General features: G+C 32.2%; 1 protein-coding gene across 4 annotated transcripts in view; it reads right to left on the bottom strand.

Annotated features, from left to right (window-relative positions):
- STPG2 (sperm tail PG-rich repeat containing 2) overlaps positions 1-24,460 on the bottom strand; it is a 598,009-nt gene that overhangs the window by 273,847 nt on the left and 299,702 nt on the right. For all 4 annotated transcript variants that reach the window (XM_053217109.1, XM_053217110.1, XM_053217112.1 and 1 more), the window contains one exon: positions 18,503-18,618. In XM_053217109.1, the coding sequence (XP_053073084.1) occupies positions 18,503-18,618 (116 nt within the window). The remainder of the gene's footprint in view (positions 1-18,502; positions 18,619-24,460) is intronic.

The following is a 24,460-nucleotide window of genomic DNA, read 5'->3' as shown; positions in this document are numbered from 1 at the left end:
TCTCCCACTGGTGCTCTGTCTCTGTCTCTGTCTCTGTCTCTCTCTCTCAAAAATAACCAAACATTAAAAAATATTAACTTAAATTTTTTTTAATTTTTTAAGAATTTTAAAAGTAATGGAATGGGCAAAAGATCTGAACAGACACTTCAAAGAATAGATAGATAGAAAATAAGCATATGAAAAGATACTCAAAATCATGTCATTAGGAAACTGCAAATTCAAACAACAATCAGATATCACTACACACGTATTAGGCTAAAATTCAAAACACTGACAACACCAAATGTTAATGAGAATGTGGAGTAACAGGAATTCATCCATTGCTGGTGGGAATGAAAAATAATACAGTCACTTTAGAAGTCAATCTAGCAGTTTCTTACAAAGTTAAATATAGTCTTGCTTTATGATACAGCAATCATACTTCTATTTACCCAAATGAGTTGAAACTCTTGCCCACCCAAAACCTACAGACAAATGTTTTTAACACCTTTATTCATACCTGCCCAAAAAAGCCAAAAAAAGTACCCAAAATATCCATTAATAGGTGAATGGACATACTGTGGAATAACCATACAATAAATATGAAGTATTATTCAGCGATTAAAAGAAATGAGTTATCAAGCTATGAGAAGAAATGGTGGAATCTAAGATGCATATTACTAAGTGAAATAAGCCAGTCTGAAAAGCTACACATTGTGTGACTCTATATGACATTCTCAAAAAGGCAAATCTATAGAAACAGTAAAAAGATCAATGATTCCCAGGGAATCAAAGAAAGACAGGGAAGGATGAACAGGTGGAGCACAGGGATTTTATAAGGAAGTAAAACTATTCTGCATAATATCGTAATGGTGGCACAGGCCACTACACATTTGTAAAAACCCATAGACCTGTACAATACAGAACACTGATGTAAACTATGGACGTTAGTTAATGTTAATTAATAATAATGTATCAGTATTGGTTCATCAGTTATAACATATGTACTACACCTGAAAGATGTCCATAACAGCAAAAACTACGTAGGATCGGAGGAGGATCTGTGGGAACTCTGTAACTTCAACACAATGTTCTGTACCTACACCTGCTCTAAAAAAATAAAATCAATTTTTTTTTAAAAAGACAAAGAACAAAGCTCAGGCTGATAGAGTGCATAACATACAAAACTTAAAATAGTATTAGCTCAAGCCATAAGAAATTGCCAATATTTAACCATTGTTGACTTACAAAATTTGTAATTTTATATGGTTCAACCTGAATGGTAGGTGAGTTCAGATAGTGAGAATTGTTTGAGAAAAAGAATGGAAGAAAAAAGCCCGCATTTCAAGTAACAGTAAGCAGTATGCAAGCACTCCTTACAAAATAAAAGTCCATCGAGTGCTCTCATGCCATGAATAAAGTGCCTCGTCTGAAAATTGTTAATACTGGATTATTTCAAGTTTTCTTCTCCTTGTAATATTTGTGTGTCCTCAAAAATGATCTTCTTCTTTCTTCAGCTCTGTGCTGACAATGAAGGACCTACTTGGGATTCTCACTCTGTCCTCCCCTCTCTTTCTCTCTCAAAAAATAAATAAACTAAAAAAGAAAAGAAAAGAAAAGAAAAGAAAAGAAAAGAAAAGAAAAGAAAAGAAAAGAAAAGAAAAGAAAAGAAGTTCTTGGGCATAGCTGCTCTTGTAAACCTAATTTTATGATGATGTGGCTCAGTTATTTCATTAGGAAAACCTTGAGGTCAGTACTTTTAAATTGCTTTTGTTTTTCATTCTTCTTTAGGCTTAATCTGTTCCCCAGAGCAAAATCTTAACATTCTCCTTCCTAGAAGTTAGACTCCTGGATGCCAACTAAGAACTAAGCTGGGAGAAGGATGGTAGTCTGGAGATGCAGTAAATAGTCTCTTGCTCCCACCCCCTTTTTTGTATATACTCTTCCACTTTTACTTCTGGTGTTACATCTACTGGTTGGCAAAAATATTTTTATTTATTTGATGATTTTTAAATTGTGATTTTAAATCACTTTTTAGTTAACTAAGGATCTTTTTTTCTCCATTTGATGAAACACATCAGAGTGGTAAATGCATTACACTTAGTTTTATAAGCTGATACTTATTTTCCTCTAAAATTATTTTATGTAACTAATTTTCCAAATGGAAATTTCCATTTTCTCTCAAATTACATACTTAGCATTTTACTGTGCTTTCTAATTTAAGTCCAGAATAAAGAAAACAAATGAAAGCATATACACAAAATCTTAAGACCCTAGCCTTTTCCTTCTGCCTGCCTCTATGGAATGGGAGAAGGATTTGGGGATAAAACTCCTTCTTAAAAATATCAGTAATGACAAAGTCAGAATTAATAAGGTATCTTTTGAATGATGAATATTAACTAAACTTATTGTGGTAATGACTTCACAATATATGTAAATCAAACCATCCTGTTGTACACCCTAAGCTTATACCCTGCACTGATGTATGTCAATTATTTCTCAACAAAATTAGAAGGAGGGGATTTTTTTTAATATCTTATAGCCTGTGTTCATCACACACACATACACACACAAATCTGGCATATGTTCTGAAGTTATTTTTTAGTAAATCACTGCCTTCTTAGGTATATGCTTGTATTTTTTAATCCTCCAATTCAATTGTGAACACCTAAACACTAATCTACTCACATATCCTTCGTAATACCTAGCTTAATTCTTTACATGCTATAGATGTTCAGTGAAAGAATAAATTTAGAGACCATATTACAGAATTAAATGAGGTAATGTTTCAGGACATTTCAAATCCCAGATTCTATGATCTAAAAGCAATCTTCATATGATATGTACAAAACCATAAGGTTGTTCAAGTTAGAAGTCTACCACTTCTTGGTTTAACTTCTAATCTTTTATTCAAATATTAGGATATAATTTGGACAAATATTCATTTGAGAGCCAAAGGAAGACAAATTTTAATAAATTTCTAAATGTTAGTTTAGCCAAGTTATGGTAATTATGAACTTTGAAAATCTGCTTATCTGCTTACTTATACCAAATTATTGAGAAGGATATATAAAATATAATTGGAATTATAAATAGTCATCAAAGATCTTAAATATAATTAAGTTCAATTAGAACAAGTGCACCTTAAGAAAATACATGTATAAATAGAAAAATACTAAATCTCTAAAATATAACCATTCAGTGTTTCTTGAAAATGCTAAGTTTTTAATAAGACAAAATAAGATCTTATGTATGTCTAACAGGTATCAGATTATTTTAAAAAGATCCCTGATCTTCAGCAGTCAATTGAAATTATTAAATATATGGAAATTAAGGTAGTAATATTCTTATAGATTAGTGAAAATAATAAGGATGTAATATTACAGGATAAGTTAGAACCACATTTACTAATTTAACAAATAATAATTAAGTATTTATTATACACCAGGAAAGCTACTCTAAGATCTTTCATTTACTCAGGACAGAGATCAGAAATAATATACATAGATTTCTAGAGATTGATGAAAAGGAAATCAATCTTATCAACTCATCTATTTTCTGCTGCAGAAATAAAATGTTATTTTATTTTTTTAAAAAAATGTTTATTTAACTTTGAGAAAGAGAAAGCAAGAGAATACAAGCAGGAAAGGAGCAGAGTGAGGGGCGGACAGAGGATGCAAAGCGGGTTCCATACTGACAGTACAGAGCCTGGTGTGGGGCTCAAACTCGCCAACTGTAAGACCGTAACCGGAGCCAAAATCTGATGCTTAAGCAACGAGCCACCCAGGTGCCCCATAAAACATGTTTTTAAAGCTTGGCTGCTTATTCATCCAGCACTGAACACTATACTCACAAAAGGAGCCAAATATGCTCCCCAATGTTGATTTTACTTTACCTAGTTGACCTTTTGGCCACCACAAAGGAAATAATACAAGATTGAGAGCTAAGCATCTGAGAATTTAAGATAAATGACATGACACTTTTGTATTCATAGAAGTTACGTGCCTATCTTCTTATCATCAAGAAACTGATAAATATTTTGAGCAAATATAAAGCAGTATGTGTCAGACAGAAAAAGATGCTATTTAAAACTGTCAGTTATATATGAATATAAATATATGTTTATTACTACAAGGGGAAAGTGTTGCAATAATTGAAGGTGCTAGTGATACTTGTTATTTTGTGTACAAAAACAATTCATAACTTTCAAACAGAAAAGTGAATAGTTTATATGAATCATAAACAGTGCATCTGTTAGAAAAGTTTAGGAATACTTTTTTTTATTTTTTAGAACAAAAAATGAAAATATAATAATACATGGCATAATTACAGACATTAAATCATAACATAATTTAATTGTAGAAATATATGGAACAAGAGTATTCATAATATTAATCAAAGTGACCTTTAAGAACTGTGTTTAGTTTATAACCATTTAATTGCATTTAAGGCATAAGTCTCTCAGGAAGTCTTACTTAGGAATTCTTCAGTTTTCATGAAAATAAATTAAAAAGAGAATTTGTATTGTCAATTTCAATGCCTTAAAATTTCACATGGAGAAAAAAACTCCAAAATTATGTATGTCTTCTTTCTCCTTAATTTTTTTTATTTTGCATAAAATAATACCCACAAGAAATTTCCAATTTTTCTGTTGTCTTATAATTAGGAATATTTTCTCTACAATCTTCACTAACATTTCAGGATATGAGGGAGCTTAAAACTAATTTTACACTTCAAGGATATTTAAATCTATAAAGCAGTTACTGAAGCAATATATTGAATAGCATTTTTAAATATTTTTTTAATGTTTATTTATTTTTGAGAGAGACAGAGACAGAATGCGAGTGGGTTAGGGGCAGAGAGAGAGGAAGACACAGAATCCGAAGCAGGCTCCAGGCTGCGAGCTGTCAGCAAAGAGCCCAATGCAGGGCTCGAACCCACAAGCTGTGAGATCATGACCTGAGCCGAAGTCAGACGCTCAGCTGACTGAGCCACTCAGCTGCCCCTTGAATAGCATTTTTAAAATATAGCTTACAATATTAAAGAATACAAAAATAGCACTTTATTTTTACAAGGTCAATACTATCATCACCTTTTTCCCTAGTAAATTAGAGTTATTGATTTTTTTTTTACATTTTACAGACAACAGCTACTCAGAAATATATTTCAGACTCATGGTAATCAAGTTTGAGCTACCACATAAGATCTCATTACAAAGGAATTAATGTTTTCCAGGACACAAAATGGACTATTTTACAAGATTTTAAGACCATTGATAGAGGAAGTAGCCACAAGGTGGCCTATTCTAGTCCTCATGGCAAAAATATGAATCTATTTGGGCAAGTCAGAACTATATATGATGCATCAAGAGTAGTCCATAGGTGGTCCTATTTATATAAAAATCAAAGAGAATTCTTGATTCCTGATGTGTAATTAGAATACAAATTAATAGGAATGGTTTGTTTGAAGGTCCAACATTTTTATTCTATGTGAGGAAACCAATCATTGCATTATCCCTCCATAAAATACCTGGTGAGCAAAAAACCCACAGTGAGGTAGGAGTGAGTTTAGGGTACCCCAACTTGTTTAAGCAACCCTGGATAAACAGGTGGCATTAGTTCACACATGTGGCTATTAATTTATATGATTCATTTAATATTTCTTTCTTCCAACTTCTTCTAGAACTAAGGAAAAAAGGTGCTAAGAAGGAAGAAGAAACATCAAGGAAAATAATGTAACTTGGGACTCTGAAAACTGTGAATAAAAGATATATATTTTTGTAGTCATACCCTCTGTTTTTCAAGAGTAGAACTACTGAACAAGAGCGTAAACAGGTCAATATCAATTGCCTCAGGAATGACTAGGTCAACATCAATGACAGAATGAGTGAAGATAAGACATTACTGCACCAAGTGCCAATATCCACTCAGACTGTAATTAGTGCAACAAGGCCAAGGAAAGGAACACACTGAGCCTTGAGGGGCATCATCCTTGCAACTGAGTGATATCAGGAGAAAAAGAGGGCCAGAGGGTGTATACTTTGGCATTTGACAGTAAATTTTTTGACTGTCAAAGAGATCATGAGACTTTTTCTTTCTTGAAGAAGAAAACAGTTGATATTTCTAATGATTTTATTGTTGAGAATTCAAAGTCTGCTTTCCATATTAATTTACTGATTCTCCTCTAACAATGATTCTAATCTGTAACTAAACCTCAACTTAAAAACAAAACACTATGGCTGGTAAACTAAAGTTTATATTTTAGGAAAATATGGAAATAAAAATATGATTTATTATGATAACCAGAAATAAAAGTTTGGTAACTATTTATAAAATATCCTTTCCTTGGTTATAAACATGGTTAATTATCAAGAAGTTAAAGTTGAAATAGTACATTGAACAAATAATAAAACGTCTACATTGCAGTCAAAAAACAGAATAGAAAAATACAAAACTTTCATTTTGGCAAGATTTTTTCCTGCCTTTATATATCAAACTTAAATTATGTCTCAGGCAAAAGTACTTTTTGGTAATAAAAATAGTGATGGCTTAGATAATTTTTAGCATATTGAAACACACCAAAAAATAACACTATTTCAAGTTAAAAATAGGTTACATGCATATGAAACTGGTTTCTTTCCACTCTATTTTTTATATTGTTATGTTCACATCATCACCAAATGCCATTGTGAAAATCCTATATTTCACTCATCTTTTTAACCATAGTACTCAATTGTCTATGTAAAATATAACATGTAATTTTCCTGGTTTTAAAAACATTTTACATAGGTAATTCTATAAGTAATTTCTGTGTTAAATAAAATTTGCATACACAGGAAAGAAATGACTTAGTACCTAAGAGGTTTGCAGCCATGGCGATTAGTAAAGCCAGAGCTTGATTCTTTTCTTCACAATATCACCCTAGAGGGGATAGAAACTGTGATTCTCTGCTCTTTAGCCGTTACAGATAGCTAAAGGTATTCTTTTGTTAAAAAACAGTGATTCTTAAACCTTTTTTTTTATTTTTGGTGGGGATGGAGGGAAGTTAGTTTACTTTGAAAGTATTATGGAAACTATACACAGAAAAATACACAAATGTAAGAGCGCACAATATTTTGCTTCTCTTAAAGGCATTATGGATGGGGCGCCTGGGTGGCTCAGTGGGTTAAGTGTACGACTTTGGCTGATCATGATCTCACAGTTTGTGAGTTCGAGCCCTGCATCGGGCTCCATGCTGACAGCTCAGAGCCTGGTGCCTGCCTCAGATTCTGTGTCTCCCTCTCTCTCTGCTCCTCCCCCACTCATGCTGTCTCTCTGTCTCTCTCTCACTCAAAAATAAACATTAAAAAAATTTTTTAATAAATAAAAATAAAGGGATTATGAACTCCATGAAAATGATTCATAGTATATAATCACCCAGACAATTTTTATAGGTTGAAACCAGTCCTTAAAGTCCAAAGATTTATCTTGATTCCAATACAATAACTAGTAACATAATTAACCTGGAATTCTATCAAGATATAATAGAGCAGACCATACCTCTGACAGGCATCTCAAGGCCTAATATGATAAACTTAAAATAGATTTTCCAGGAAAGACCTTAACAAGTCTCTCCAAACTTACTAACTTAGGAAGTTCCAAGGACTATCAAGAGTTCTGTAAGCAGAAATGAAAGGAGAAAATTAAACAAAGGATGTGGTCCATGGAGAATCAGAGAATTTTGTTGGGAATGGCAAATGACAGGTAGCTTTTCAGCATTCATTTTGAGGTTTTAAATAATGTGCTATGACCTTTAGAATTGAAGTGCAAACTGACTTCTAAAAGCAAAAAATTCAAAACACATTTCCAAAGGATATAAAATACTGTCCTACAAACTTTGAAACTAAAGTATAAAAGTGGGTTTTTAAAAGCAGAAGTTTAAAATAAATATAATTTATAACTATAAACAAACATTTTCTACAAAGACAATATGAGCATTTGGAAATAAATTTAGGAGCTAACTTCATCCAAAAACTATATAATTTACTCAACTCTCACCATCCTTTATTAGTAATTTATTCATAAACAAAGGGAAAAATAATATTTTTGAAGTATTAAAAAATTTAAAATGGGTTTTGCTTAATTTATATTAATATATAATGGTATACCTCTACTCAGAATCTTAGTGTCTACAGAATCTTTAGTATCTACCTGTAGTTAAGAGTAGAAAACAAAAACTCTGTGTTTTATTTAATATACTTTGTAATCTAACATTGTCTACATGTCTAATGTCATACCATCTATTTTATGTTATAGCAGAACTGACTCAATAAAAGCTTTCCAAGGATATTTTATTCTCCAGTGTCTCTTGGAGTCTGCATATATTGCAAGGATTGTCCAAGTAGAAAATTACTATTATTCTCATAGTTCACATAAAATGCTGTCTGAAGATTTGCCTGACTCATTTGGTTGACTTAGAGATTTCTTACCACACATTTTTGTATCTTTTACTTATTTTCAATAAAAAAATATTTTATTGTAATTAAAATAGTTATATATTTTTCTCCTTTCAAGATGATTGCTAGGTATTTGGGAACAAAGATTTTTTTTAACTTTTGTATTCTCAGAGCCTACACCATACTGAGTTCATTTTTGCAAACTAAGTATAAATGAGTATAACCACAAAATGAGAGTAATATAACAATAACTACAATTTATGGATCCAGCTGTTTGTCAAGTACTGCAAAAAAAAAGAAAATCAAAACATTTTTGGCACATTTTTTACTGTATTTGTAGCAGATTTTTTAGCCTTCTATCTGAGTTATTAAATGGCTGAAGTGAGATTTAAATTTTTTTTAATGTTTATTTATTTTTGAGAGAGAATGAAAGAGCACTAGCAGGGGAGAGGCAGAGAGAGAGGAAGACACAGAATGTGAAGCAGGCTCCAGGCTCTGAGACGTCAGCACAGAGCCAGATGTGGAGTTCAAACCCACAAACCATGAGATCATGACCTGATCATTACCCTCAGCTTAACCAACTGAACCACCCAGGTGCCCCTAAAGTAAGATTTAGAACAAGTTTCCTCTTAACGCAATTAACCTACCTTTTCTCTACAACTGTGACTTTAAATTTTCTTAAATTCAGACAGTAGAAGGAACTCTTTCTCTAATGTAAATTTATACAAATATATAATATATGGAGCATAGAAAATGGAGTTACTCCAATTGAAGCAGATAATGGAGATCTAGACACTTATATATTAGGAATCCTTCTATCTGTTGTAAGTGGCCCTTTGGAATGAATATAGAAACTCTAATGCTCTAGAAAATTTGTTTTCAACATTTCTGATCTTATACTACCTACTCCATTTAACTTACTGTAAAGATTATGTATAGGCAATTTTCAACATTAAAAAATAATCTGTATTGCAGTGTTTAAGCATTTCTTCTCAATTTTCTTCTATAATATCTACGAAGTCCCACCAAAACTTGAGAAATTTCTGATTAACAATAAAAGCCTCATTTGTTAGAATCTGAGAAAAAATATACTACTATCAAGTTGAATGGAGCTCATCTGAGACTAACAATTGATATCTAACATATATTTTTTCAAGTAATAATGAACAAAATCCAGTGACTTGGAGATATTTATCTTTCCTCAAATTTCATTTCTTCTTGCTCAGCTTATGATTATAAGACTCAAATGGCAAATTTCTGAATCTCCCTTCCAATGTACTAATCCTCCTTTTGAAAAATCCAGAGAACTGCTCTTCTTTATTACATTAGTAAATGAAAACAGACACTAAAATATAAAAACCCTAGGAGCTACTGAAAACAAAGACAGCTTTTAATCTAGAACACAACTAGTTGCCTCTCTTCCAAGCTCAGTGCAGAGCAAACAGGCTAAAAACCTCAGATCCCAATTTATCACTGAGGAAGGAAAGAGTTAGACCAAACATGTAATGATTCAACTTCTCTGGGGGCTGCCTGAGGAACTTTTATCTGCCTCATTTATCTATGAGCACTGATAGGATCCAGAATACTCTAGATGTTTGCAGGCTGCTAAGAAAAAGGAAGCAGGTTGAACCAGCACAGAGGTTTAATTAAGAGGTTCAGAATCTCTGGTTGCATTTATTGGTGAGAGTCTTCTCCTGTATGAGGCCAGGCATGAGGACTAGGAGAGATGGCTGTTTTGTTTAATGTACAGACACCAAAATAGAGAATCAAGGAAAATGAAGAAACAGAGAAACATGTTCTAAGCAAAGGAACAAAATAAGTCTCCAGAAACTGACCCTAATTAAAGAGAGATATATGATATACCTTTCACACTATTCAAAATAACCAACATAAAGATGATCATCAAGGTTGAAACAATGCATGAATAAAGTGAAAATTTCAACAAAGAGAAAATATTAAAAATCACCAAACAGAAATCAAAGGCTCAAGGTACAATTGAACTGAAAAATTCATTAGAGGGCTTCAGCATCATACTAGATCAAGCAGAAGATAGGAATACAAACTCAAAGACAGTTCATTGGCAATTATTCAGTCAGAGAAGCAAAAGAAAAAGGAAAAATAATGAAGATAGTTTAAGGGCCTCATGAAACATCTGCAAATGAGTCAATATAGGCATTACAAAAGTTCCACAAGACACAGAGAAAGGACCAGATAATTATTCAAAGAAATAGTGGCTAAAAATGTCTCAGACTGGGGAAGGAAATGGAAATCAGATTAAGGAAGCCCAAAAGATCCTTCCAAAAAAATGGATCCAAAATATTCACAAGACACATCATAATCAAACTGTCAAAAGTCAAACACAAAGAGAATTTTGAAAGCAGTAAGAGAAAAATGACTTGTCACACATATAAGTGAACCCTCACAAAACTGTCAGCAGGTTTTTCAACAGAAACCTTACAAGCCAGAAGGGAGTGGGATGATAAATTCAAAGTGCTAGGAGAAAAAAATTATTGATATTTCAGTAGAAGAAAATGGTGATGTAGGAGAAGACAGCTTCCCTGTTTTCTCACAAAAATCAATGATTGGACAGCTATCCATGAACAAAAACGTCTAGAGTCCACTTAGGAAAATTTAGCAAAACATTATAATAAAAAAAACAGAATAATAGCACAAGAAGAGAAAGAAGACAATTGAATTTTGCCTGAGTTTTCATATCCCCCAAGTGGCATTTTTCAATTCCAAGAAGCAGCTTCCCAGAAAGAAAGAGTTTCACTTGCCAAGAACGAGCAGAGTGGGTGACCAGCTTTGCCAGCCTCCTGGGGTACTGTGGGAGGGTCCTGCTTTGGTTTCGCCCCACCCAGACCAGCAAAACTAAAACATCTAGTGCTGACTTGAAACAAGAAAGAAAAGCAGAGGCTATTAGCATAGATGCAGGATAAGCATAAGCAATTGCAGTTCACAAGTCTTACTCTGCAGATAAACTCAGTAGATTGTACCACTGGCAAAGCCAAAGGCCAGCACATTTGCTGTGGATCTCCAATAGATCTCACCAGCTTTCTTGCCACAGGTATTTGAATTCACTGATGCCAGCCACTTGAGTCTCCTCACTCCCTCCACTCCCCCAAACACCCCTGTTAGAGTCTAGGAACACACTAGCAACCATCCAAGGTACTATGGTTGGACAAGTGTAAGATACAAGCCACTTGAATCCCTCCCTGACACCTTCAGACCCTAGGAGACATGACCATAGCCATCTCTGGCTTATGCAGCTGCACAAGAACAAGATGTCCACCTAGGCAACAGGAAACTATAAAACATCCATAAAATAATTAATAAAGTGGCATTAGTAAGTCCTTCTCTATCACTAACTATAGTATAAGTAAATGGATTAATTTTCCATCTAAAGGAGTAGAATGGCTACATGGACTTTTTTTTTAAATACACAACTATATAGGTATTTCAGGCTTAAGGATTCACACAAATTCAAAGGGAAGGGACAGAAAAAGATATTCTATGGAGATGAAAACTAAGACAGCAAGGGTAGGTATACTTATATCATAAAAAATAGACTTTAAGCCAAAAATTGTATAAACAAAGAAAGCCATTTTATAATCATAAAGGGTCAATTCATCAAGAGGATATAACAATTGTAAAAATACGTATGTACACAACACCAGAGTACTTATATGTATTAAGCAAATAGTAACATATCTGAAGGGAAAAATAGGTAATACAATGATAGCAGAGGACTTCAATCATCACTTTTAAAAATGGATAGATTATCCAGATAGAAAGATCACAAAACAAGCCTTAACAAATGTAAGGATATTGAAATATCACAAAGATATTTTTCCAACCCCAATGGTATGAAACTAGAAATCAATAAAAGGGAAAAAAACTAAAAATTGCACAATATGTAGAAATTAAACAACACACTCTTGAATAACCAATGGGTCAAAGAAGATGTCCAATGAAAAGTTAAAAACTATTTTGAAACAAATGAAAATGGAAACACAACATACCAAAACTTACGAGATGTAGTAGAAACAGTTCTAAGAGGAAAGTTTATACATTAAATGCCTACATCAAGAAACAAAAATAATCACACACACACACACAAAAAACTAACTTTTCATCTCATGGAACTATAAAAAAGAACAAATTAAGTCCAAAGTTAGCACAAGAAAGAAGATAACAAAGATCAAACAGAAATAAATATGCACACCAGAACAACAAAAAATGAATGAAACAACAAATTTGTTTTTTTTTTCAAAAAGGAATAAAGAAAATTAACAAATCTTTAGCTAGACTGAGGAACAAGAGACATCGACTAAAATCAAAGATCAAAAAGAAGACATTACAACTGACATCACAGAAACACAAAGAATCAGAGAGACTATTATGAACAACTATACACCAAAAACTGCATAACCTAGAAAAAATGGATAAGTTCCTAAAACATACAATCTACCAACAGCGAATTATAAAAAAAAATAGAAAATCTGAGTAGATCTACAACTAGAAAGAAGATTGGATCAGTTATCAAAAACCTCCCAACAAAGGAAAGTACAGATTGTTTCATTGGTTAATTCTACTTAAAATTTAACAAATCAATGTCAATCCTTCTCAGAGTCTTCCAAAATTTTGAAGAACAGATAACACTCTCAAACTCATTTTACAAGTATTATCCTGATACCAAAGCTAGATAAGGATGCTACAAGAGGAGAAAATTACAGGCCAACAAAATATTAGCACAACAAAATACTAGCACAATAAATTCAACAGCACCTAAAAAGGATCTTACATCATGATCAAGTGAGATTTATCACTGAGATACAAAGATGGTTCAACATATACAAATCAATAGATGTGATGTAACACATTAATAGAATAAAAGATAAAAATCATATGATCATCTCAATACATTCAAAAAAACCCACATTTGACAAAATCCAACATCCTTTCATGATAAAAACTCTCAACAAATTGGGTATCGACTGAACGTACCTCAATATAATAAAGAGTATATGTGGCAGGCCCACAGTTCATATCCTAATCAATAATAAAAAGTTAAAAGCTTTCTTGCTAAAATCAAGAACAAGATAAGGGTGTCACTCTACCCACACCTATTTAACAGTAATGGAAGTCCCATCAAGATCAATCAGGCAAGAAAAAGTAATAAATGTTACCCAAATTGGAAAGGAAGCAGTAAAATTATGTTTGCAGATGATATAATCTTATATATAGAAAGTCCTAAAGATGCCACAAATAAACTGTTAGAAATAATAAATTAACTCAGTTAAGTTACAGGATACAAAATGAACATACAAAAATCAGTTATGTTTTTATACACTAACAACAAACTATCACAAAAATACCATTTGTAATAGCATAAAAAGTAATAAAATACTTAGGAATAATGTAACCAAGGAGTTTAAAGATCTGTACATGGAAAATTATAAGACAATGATGTAAAAACTTGAAGAAGATACAAATAGCAAGATATCCCATGTTTATGAATTGGAAAAATTAATAATGTTTAAATGTCTATTATACCTAAAGTGATCTATTGATTCAATGTAATCCTTATCAAATCCCAAAGGTATTTTTCACAAAATAGAAAAATTAGTCCTTAAATTTGCATGGAACCATGGAAGACCCCAAGTAGCCAAAGAAATCCTGAGAAAGAACAACAAAGCTAGAGGCATCACATTTCCTAATTTCAAAAGATATTACAAAGCTATAGTAATCAGAACAGTATGGTTATAGTATACAAACAGACATATAGACAAAGGCAACAGAAAAGCGAGCCCAGAAATTAACTTTTGCATATATGATCAACTAATCCTTGATAAGGACACCAACAACACTTAATGGGGAAAGGATATTGTCTTCTAATAAATATTTTAGAAAAACTGGATAGGTACATACAAAAGAATGAAATTGCAGCCATACCTTACCCTACTCACACACACACAAAAATGAAGACGTAAATCTAACACCTAAAACCACGAAACTCCTAAATCATAGGGAAGATGCTCTCTGACACTAGTCTTTGCAATGGTTCTTTTAGATATGATACCACATGTAACCAAAATAAACTAGTGGAACTATATCAAACTGAAGAGCTTCTTTACAGGAGAAGAAACAATAGAAAAATGAAAAGGCAATTAATGGAATGGGAGAAAATATGTGCAAACCATCTATCTAATAAGTGGATAATATAAAAAATATATAAGGAACTCATACAACTCAATAGAAAAAAAAAAGTTGAGCAAAAAATGGGCAGAGGGCTTGAATACACATTTTTCCAAAAAAGGTATACAAATGGTGAACAAGTAGAAAAGGTGCTCAACAATCCCCCCTACCAGGGAAATGCAAATCAAAACCACAATGAGATATCACCTCACATCCCTTAGAATGGCTAACATCAAAAAGACAAGAGATAACAAATGTTGGTGAAGATGTGGATAAAAGGGAACTACTGTGCACTGTTGGTGGGGGTATAGTTTGGTACAGCCTTATGGAAAAGTGTATGGACATTCCTCAAAAACTAAAAATCGAACTACCATATGTAGCAATTCCACTTCTGGGTATAGATCTGAAGGAAATGGATTACTACTTTGAAGAGACATCTGTACTCCACTGTCTCTATGGCATCATTCACCGTAGTCAGGACATAGGACAACCCAAGTATCTATCAAAGGAAGAACAGATAAAGTTGTGGTTTGCGTGCATAACAATGAAATAATATTCCACCATTAAAAAAAAAAGAAGGAATTCCTGCTATTTCTGAAAACATGGATAGACCCTGAAAGCATTATGTTAAGTGTAATACGTCAGACAGAGAAAGATAAATACTGTATGTTCTCACTTACATGTGGAATCATAAACAGCTGAACTGATTGAGATAGAGTAAAATGATGGTTGCCAGGGGCTTGGTGGGGGGGAGAGGGGAATAGAAGACATAGAAAGAAATTGGGTAAAAGGTATAAACCTTTTATTAAAAAATGAAAAAAATTCTGGAGAGCTTATATACTGTATGGTGACTATAGTTAACAATACAGTATGATTACTTGAAGGCTGCTAAGAGAGTAAATCTTAACCATAATCATCACACACACAAAAATGGTAACTACGTGAGGTAATGGCATCATTTATTGCCACCTCATTGTGGCAATCATTTATAATACACACATATGTCAATTATATATGAACAAAGCAGAAAATCATATTAAAAATACTTGTATTATTAAATTTCAATTAATTTCAGTAGAATTTGCTTTTTTAAAGAGAGGTATATTTAAAATTTTCTGTAATATTTAAATGAAGGATTTTTAAAAAGTTAAATTTATTGTAGTTTCCTCTATCCTATTTTAAAATATTCTCATATAAGTCTCAATTTTAAATTCCAGAAAATAATGTGTTGCTTCATGTAAACCTTAAAAATGTTCGTGTTTACTGAGAAGACTTACTCAACAAGAGAACATTAATCAGTCAATAAAACCTGCTATTTTGAAAGGGCATATACATATTCTTCTCACTAAACTAAGTTAATAAGTATGTCTTTATTCATGGATAAAGATTAGTGATCTAATCATGGGAAGAAAATCTTAGAATTATCCATTTTGTTGATTTATACAATAAGCATTTATTAATATGCTCCTATATGCCAGATTCTGTTGTTGAAGCCCTAATAATATAAAAGTAAATAAGTCTCGTCCTTATAGAGTTCAGAATCTGCTACTGGGAGTTCTTGATTGAAGCCATAAGTGAGTTTTTGTGGATTAACAAACCATTTAAAACTGTATACATGTTTTTTTTACATGAACATACGTGCACAATTTTCCCCTTTAGGGTCCCTAGCTTTCATTATATTTTTAAAAGGATCAGTGACAGTGAACCAATAAATATCAACAACTAGAAGGAGTAAAAATGACACAGATTAGTTTGTAATTGAAATATAGTGAGTAATGTTCCAATGACAATTCTGACCACACCCCCATCCAAAAAATAAGTAAATAAAATAGAGAGAGAACACTAATTGTGCCTGGGACACTCAGGAGACTGTTTACACAAGAATAAAAATAGTGAGCAGACTTTGCAAATATGGCTGTGTAACTTAAGAGAGCTATTGTAATAGATATTATTGTTAGTACCACCTATATTGGATAGGTTAGATCCATGAACATGTGACACTGAAAACCTATAACTAATGATGGCACAAATCATACACATTTAAGTGTTTTTTAAATGTAACATAATATTGCAATCTTAAAACAATGTTATAAATTTCTAAAATAATCTTTTTCTGTAAAAAATAAAAGTAAAATATTTAGGCAAACATGTTCTCAAGAGTTACCAACTGAAACTTATTAAAGTCAATAGAGAAAGAAAGAAGTACCAAATTAAAAACTAAGAGCAAATAATAATAAATGGACCTATAATTTACTGGTCTATCAGATTAAAAATAACTTTTCCTTTAAAGAAGGAAAACTTTGAAAGAAAATTACTTTTTCAAAAAACTTTTCAACTATTAAAGAAAACAATAGGAAGACAAAAAAATATTATACACTCAGTTCTCAACAGAAAAGTTACCCTGAAGTGCAGTATGTGTGTGTATATATATATATATATATATATACACACATATATATATATTCAAACAATACCTGAAAAAACATCATTATCAAACCCATAAATGTTTTCATTTGGCATAGAAAATACTATGAAGAAGTATAAATATAATTTATAAAATCTTAATGAAAGAAAAAGAAAGATTTTTAAATACTAGAAAGATTGGTAGATACATTTTCTATGATAAATGCATCACAAAATAAAAGGGTATCATTACATTTACTGACATTATTATTTGTAAATACCACTAAAATCAGTTTTAAAAAGTAGGGGAAAAGGATTCAGCTAAAGATTTAATATGATAATATATCAAACTATGAACAGCTATACCATCTAACTTATCAAGACTGATAGCTTACTGATCAACACTTACTTTAAGACCCTTCCTCACTGTGCCTAATAACCCAAAGTAAACAAGTCATAAACTTTGCCCAATCCCAGCCAGTTTCCCGTTTGTAAGACCTGTCTTACGTCACAGAGCTCAGGTCCTAAAACATCAGAAGTCCTTTGATTTGCATCTCCTGAAACACTATTAAGACTGCTTAGCAGATTCTCCCTTTCCAAAGTAAATAGAATCAGCATTGCTTAATCAGTAGGAATTAGAAGTGGTCTTCTGGGGGAATCAACAGCCAACAAATAAAATAACAATTCTTTCATTATTCATTTTCTTTTCTTTTTCTTTTTTTCCCTGATGTTGCATTATGAATCTGCTTTGACAGAATGCCTAAAAATTATTTAGATCATGACATTTTAAATAAGTAGAAAGCATACATTCAATAAAAGTGAACTTGTCATTAACTAACCCAAAAAACAACATTCACTATGGTTTGGCCTGAGTATTAACTCTTAAATTACTTGCTATAAGCCACTATAAAATATTTCACTTTTAATAGTGAGTAGAGTACAAATGGGGGACCTATTCATCCTAGATTGGGAATTAAGGCCAATCGTGAACACAATTTTTAAAACTTGAAGGTTTACTTAAGCATTCTTCTTGTAATCAGAAGGCCCACAGCTTAAGAGTCCTTTATTTATTATGAATCTAGACTACAGCATCTATACTTATTAAAAAAAGATAAAAGATCCAAACCTGATTTTACTGGAGCAACAGGGCTATCTTCTGAGCCTTGTAATAAATCCGTGATTGCAATAAATATTTGGAAATTTCCATTTGTGTATGTAAACAACTAAGTCTTTAAGTTTCAGGGATGTAAAAAATTATATATATAACAGTGCTTAGTGGACATTTATAGATAAATTGACAAATAATTCTTACTTAATTCAGTCTTTAAAAACTGTCAGACTGTATTTTAAAAAATGTCTCCTTCAATTTTAATAGCTAGTAATATGAATAAAACATATGTAAAGGACTTTAATGTAGACATTTTCAGTACTTTCTGGAAATTATTCTATTCTTTTGTTACTGATAAAAGAAAATTATCATTGACAAACCTCATATGTAGCTGGACCAGGAGTAATCTCTTTGGAATCTTTAAAACGCTTTGATGCCTTAACAAATAAGGGTATGGAGCAAGATTTCCTTAAAACAGGATTGTATGCTGCAGGTCCTAAAAGAAAACAAGTACAGAAAATAATAAAATATTTTAAAATTATTGATTTGGGTCATATAATTACTATTCTTAGATTCATGCTCTTAATATGTAATTTTAGCATCAAACAATCTTGGATTCATTCTTTTTGAATGCTTAAAATCATTCAGTTTAGGGCTTTGAAATATAATAAGCACAAAAAAGTGATATTTGCTTATCTAATAATTAAATGTAATATAGATGTATTTTCCCAAAAAAGCAAATAGTACCCCCTCAAGATAAATATACATCATGAAAAAGAAATACCCGACTTCTTTATTTTCTAAAAATGCATCCATATGCTCAGTGAAGATGTAGGGCTTGAAGTGCATTTGGAAATATGAATAAGACTCAAAGAAGCAAAAAGGTAGTTTAACAGCATTCTGGGCACTAAACATGATGGAAGCCAAGATACAAAGATGGAATTCACATGAAACAATTAGATATAATAAACAGACTGGTTGAATGGAATAGGGCCTAATCCTAAATGAGAATTTTGTACTAGAGTCAATAGGTTTCAGACTGTATTACAAAGTGTCCCAGAATTCCAGAGAAGTGCCTAGGGAACACTGTATAGGTGAAGTCCAAGTAGAAGGAGGCTGAATTATTTTCATTCAAAACATCTCTAGATTTACTTTTCTATGTTTGGGTCGCAGGTTAAAAAAAATTAACTAAAATTGTCTGATATATATATTTTTAAATAAGCATTTGGAAACTACTTCCACAGGTAGTGGATAGCTCTTGAAGGTTTTAGACTAAAGGAGATTCATAAAGAAAGAAGTAGTTTAAGAAATAAACTTCAGCAGTACTTTATAGGATGGCCGACTTGCTTTGTTTTAAGGACACTAATAAGGAGTTTACTAACATTGGTAAAGGAAAGGAAGAACAACTCCAATATTTTCTAATAGATGCAACAAATATTTAGTATGTTTAGTGGCTGGAAGAAGATAAAAATAAAAAATGGCTAATGAAAAGGCAATACTGTGGGGCACCTAGGTAGCTCAGTCGCTTAAGCATTCAACTCTTGATCTCAGCTCTAGTCATGATCTCACAGTTCGTGGTTTTGAGCTCCACATCAGGTTCTCTGCTGTCAATGCAAAGCCCGCTTTGGATCCTCTTTTCATCCCCCTCTCCCTGCTTCTTTCTCTCTCTCTCGCAAAAAAAAAAAAAAGGCAATACTGTGACAAAAAAAAAAAAAAACACAGTAGAAAGATACCATTGAAGAGGAACATCATGTGTTTGGTTTTGAACCAGTTATGTTTGAAATGACGGCAGGATATCCAATAGAAATGTTCAGAAGACAAGTGAAGATACACAATTGAAGCTCATGAGAAAGCTGTCCTGGAGAAAAGGAAAGGAGTTATTCACGTAGAGGCAATAGTTGAGGTATCTCTAAATGAAAGAGCGTGGAGAGAGAAAATTAAATAATTGAGGACTGAAACAAGGGGATGCTGCATATAGGAAAAGAGGAGGAGAATCAAAGAAGGAAATAGTCTAGTGAGTAGAATATGGCTAGCACATCATAGGGAGAAGTTTTTCTTTTCTCCATCCACATGTTAACGAAAATTTACTGTCTGCCATTTGTCAAGCCTGTATTTCCAGAGAGTGCTAGAGGTCTACTATATCAAAGTTTTAAGAGGAGACTTCAAAGAGAGGTCACAGTGGAGCATATAGAAAAGTGGTGATGAATGAAACCAAATTAGAGGGCATTAAACAGATAATGTGGGGAGAGGAAACAAAAACGTGAGCACCGAATATTATGTTCACTGAACATAAACAATGAAATACATATAAAGATATTAATAGAATACAAAATTAATACCTCTGTCTCCCTACTACACATGCAACTGAAAATCACCTACTTTGAAGAATAGATTCCTCCAGATGTTTTCAAATCTAAAATATTTTTAGAATTGACAAATTCATATGAAACATTTTTAAGGCTTTAGCTTCATTAACTAGGACACGTCAAAATTTACAATAAGAGATGACATTTGACTCTAGTTCAATCATTCTAAAGTCAATTCAATTCATAGGATAAATATCCAAAATTATAAAGTCCTTGTGGGAAGCTGGTATGAACTGAATGATTGTGGCCTCCCTGCCTCATTCATATGTTAAAACCCCAATCTCCAATGTGATGGTGTTTGGAGATGAGGCCTTCAGAAAGTAATTAGGTCACAAGAGTGGAGCCCTCATGATGGGATTACTGGTTTTATGAAAAGAGACATGAGAGAATTTATTTTCTCTCTCTGTTTCTGCTGTGTATGCAGATGTCTATCTGCAAACCAGAAGGAAAGCTCTCACTAGGAATGAAATGTCACTTTGGGCATTATGATTTTGGATTTCCCAGACTCCAGCAACTGTGAGAAATAAACTTGTACTATTTAAACTACTCAGTCTATGGTATTTTTTTTATAGCAGTCAGAATTGACTAAGACAGAAGCTAAAGTGTATTGATCTGCCAAAAGACAAGTAAAGTGTTGTAGCAAGTGCCATCTTGCATCCATGACTTTGGAATAATAAATTTCTATTCATAGTGCAGAAAAACAATGTACATAGACATACATAATATCTTTAAAAATAGATAAATACAAACTAAACTACACTGGGAAAATGTGTCAGTTACTGCAGTATCAAGAAAAGAACACAAACCTATTATCAGGAACTGGGTGCATGATTCTACAGTCAATTAATTAAAAATTACAACTTTAACCATAAAGATGTATAAAGTTTAATGCAATAGGTAAGACTATAAAGCAAACACTGGTTTACTGTTGTATCAGTAAATTTCATTTTCAACTACGAAATGAAATAGTCTATTCCCGGTCCTTACCAGCATGCTACAACAACTGATAAATATTTACCTTTATGGTTATAACTCATTAAAACAAAATAAAATATTCAAATGTAGTTTTAGTGGATTTCCTCTTATTGGAATTCCTTTGAGAAGCATTAAGTAAAGTCAAACTCTCAATATGCATCTTACTGCATTTTAGCACTTAGCTTGCTTTAAGCTACAGAGCATTAAAAAAAGGGGTCTATTTTACTTGATCTTAAAATATATTTCCAATTACATATGTTACTGCTTATATGATACAGGTCAAAGATTTACATTGCTTCACCAGCTCTGATTCATGGCTGGATTATGCAGAAATTATCTTCTATTTATTTATCAAAATGCCACATTTTAATCACAGGTCATGGAGGAAGAAAACTTCTCATTCCAAATCAAACACCTATGAAAAGTCTGCCTGAGTCATGACTATTATATAATGGGAAATTCAAGAGCAGGTGATTCTTATAATTACATATTTTCCAGCCCTATGCCAGCTTAGTCTCTATGAAATGTCAACCAATGCTACAGGGCAAAAATGGGAGAGAACAGAAACAATGAGTAATTTAAAATAAAAATAATTTTGGTACATTAGAGTGGACTCAGAAATAACTACTTCTATAAATAAAGCTACAAACCTCAGATTAAAAATGGCTGTCTTCATAACAAGCTAAAATTTATAAATCATGCACTCAAATTTGTTTATGAATACTAAGTCGTTTTTTCACATGAAGCTGAAAGAAACTACTGAAAAGTAAATAATCCATGAGTGAGCATATCTTTAGGAATTAAAAAGCATCTAGGAAACTATTCATTACAATGGACCACATGACTTTAAAATGTCATTTAGAGAGTTTAGTTTTATGGAACACGTTTTCTCATGCTGATTTTATTCTCTAGGTTTACAAATGAAATAATAGCTAAAACAAGAGATTAGTACACAAGGAACTATTATCATCAATGCCAAAGCCACATTTAGGTACCAAGCTCTTCTCCTGCTTCCTAAGACTCGATTTGATTAAACGGCACTTCAGATTATTACCAAACAACTGTGGTCTATTAAACTGAGCTTATAGGTGATGAGAAAAAACAGATAAGAGTCTCAGTAATGCATAAACTTTTAACCAAAGTTCCATGTATGTTTTACCATCCTGTTAATAACGCTGTTCAAAAACAAAATGGGAACTATGTGTTTTAAGAAATAAGATCTTGGGGTGCTTGGCTCAGTCGCTTAAGCATCCAACTTTGGCTCAGCCCTGTGTCAGGCTCTGTGCTGACAGCTCAGATCCTGGAGCCTGCTTCAGACTCTGTGTTCCTCTCTCTTTCTCTCTGCCCTTCCCTGGCTCATGCTCTGTCTGTCTGTCTCTTAAAAATATATAAATGTTAAAAAAAAATTTTTAAACAGAAATAAGACCTTAAATACTTAAGAATGATACTCTAAAATTACTATAGAGTATCTAAGAATTATTGCCAATACAGTCCCTAAGAAATGGTCTCTTATAATGAACTCCAACCTAAGTAGACTGAGTACTGCATCAACTGGAGTCTACCTAAATCATCCACCTGTTAAAACATGTGTTCCTAGCATTGAGTAAGCAGTAGGACTGTCACTGTTATGACATGTAAATACAAGATCAGACAGATTTGGATTGACTGAAATATATCTTCAGACAAAAAAAGTCTGTTTATCCATGTATCTCTATATGCATTCTTATAAAATTCTTACCAAAATGTGCATACATAAGCCCTATCAAATGAAGTCTTTGAACTGATCCTGTAAAAAATATTTCACTCTCTGATAATGTAAGTACATTATACAAATTTGAATGACTTTCATCAGTCTTGAATATGTAGGTATAATACACTTTCTGTATGAATTATAGGAGCCAACTGGTAGGAAGGATGATAATCTTTCATCTTCTACCACTTTGAGTAGGTGGTATATGAAAATGTAACACATGAGTGATTCTTAATGATAAATGAACAAAGTTATCAAATAATCAATGAAATATAAAGTTATTTTCAAAGTAAATAAAATATCTCACAACTGCCCCGGCAGAGTAGCAAATTTTCTTTTCATAACTGAATTTTGGTTTTTACATCCCGCTGTTCATATTTAAACATTTGGAGCAGGAATGCCAAGAAAATTATCTAAGCAAAAACATAAAGTCTCAATATGTATTTAAAGTCCCTTTATATCACTATCATTATTTTAACTCTCACTTAAAGCTGAATTAGGAAGGTATTCCCCCAGAGACTCGCACTTATCTCTGTGAATATTATATGTAAAACTCAGGATAATGCTATGTATCTTTGTAAAGTACATTAGGCCATAGATTAAGTGATGAGGAGTTCTTTAAATATAAACACTAAATTTATTTTGAACATTTGATTAATATTAAACAAGCTAAATTCTTTAAGAAAGAAATAATAAATACGTAATGATTTAAAACATTTTAATGGCTAATAATTACCATTTTAAAATGTAACTATTTGACATTTCTTTAACTTACTAAAAATTGTTATATTCTTAAGTGTTTGGATTTGAAACTTTCTCTGAATAGCTCTGCTATGATAAAGCTAGACTCAGAGTTTAGCATTTTCTGAAAGAAGAGCCTACATGATTAATATAGAGACAAGCGAATTAAACAAAGGTTAATATATTCATTGGCACCTAAATGAAGAAATTTTTGCACCTTAAAACAAACATATTTTATAGATTAAGTAAAAGATAAAATGGTTCTCATGCTTTGATGCATAAATGTCACATTCACCAAAGATTAAACAAAAACCATTAGGTTAACCATCGAGTATCCTAGAAAACTTCTTGCTCCTTTTCCATAAACTTAAATCTATGTCTAGATATAAATCTAGAAAAGATTTTTTTCTTCTCCTTACCAGTGATGTCTGCTCACTCCGCTCCTGTGATCACAGGATATAATGTACATACTCTCTAATGCTGTTCCTATAACTTCATGGAATAAT

Source organism: Acinonyx jubatus, chromosome B1, assembly GCF_027475565.1.
Source record: "Acinonyx jubatus isolate Ajub_Pintada_27869175 chromosome B1, VMU_Ajub_asm_v1.0, whole genome shotgun sequence".
In the NCBI taxonomy this organism is placed as follows: Eukaryota; Metazoa; Chordata; class Mammalia; order Carnivora; family Felidae; genus Acinonyx; species Acinonyx jubatus.
Note: the sequence above shows the minus strand (reverse complement) of the source record. Positions and strands in the feature narration are given on the sequence as shown.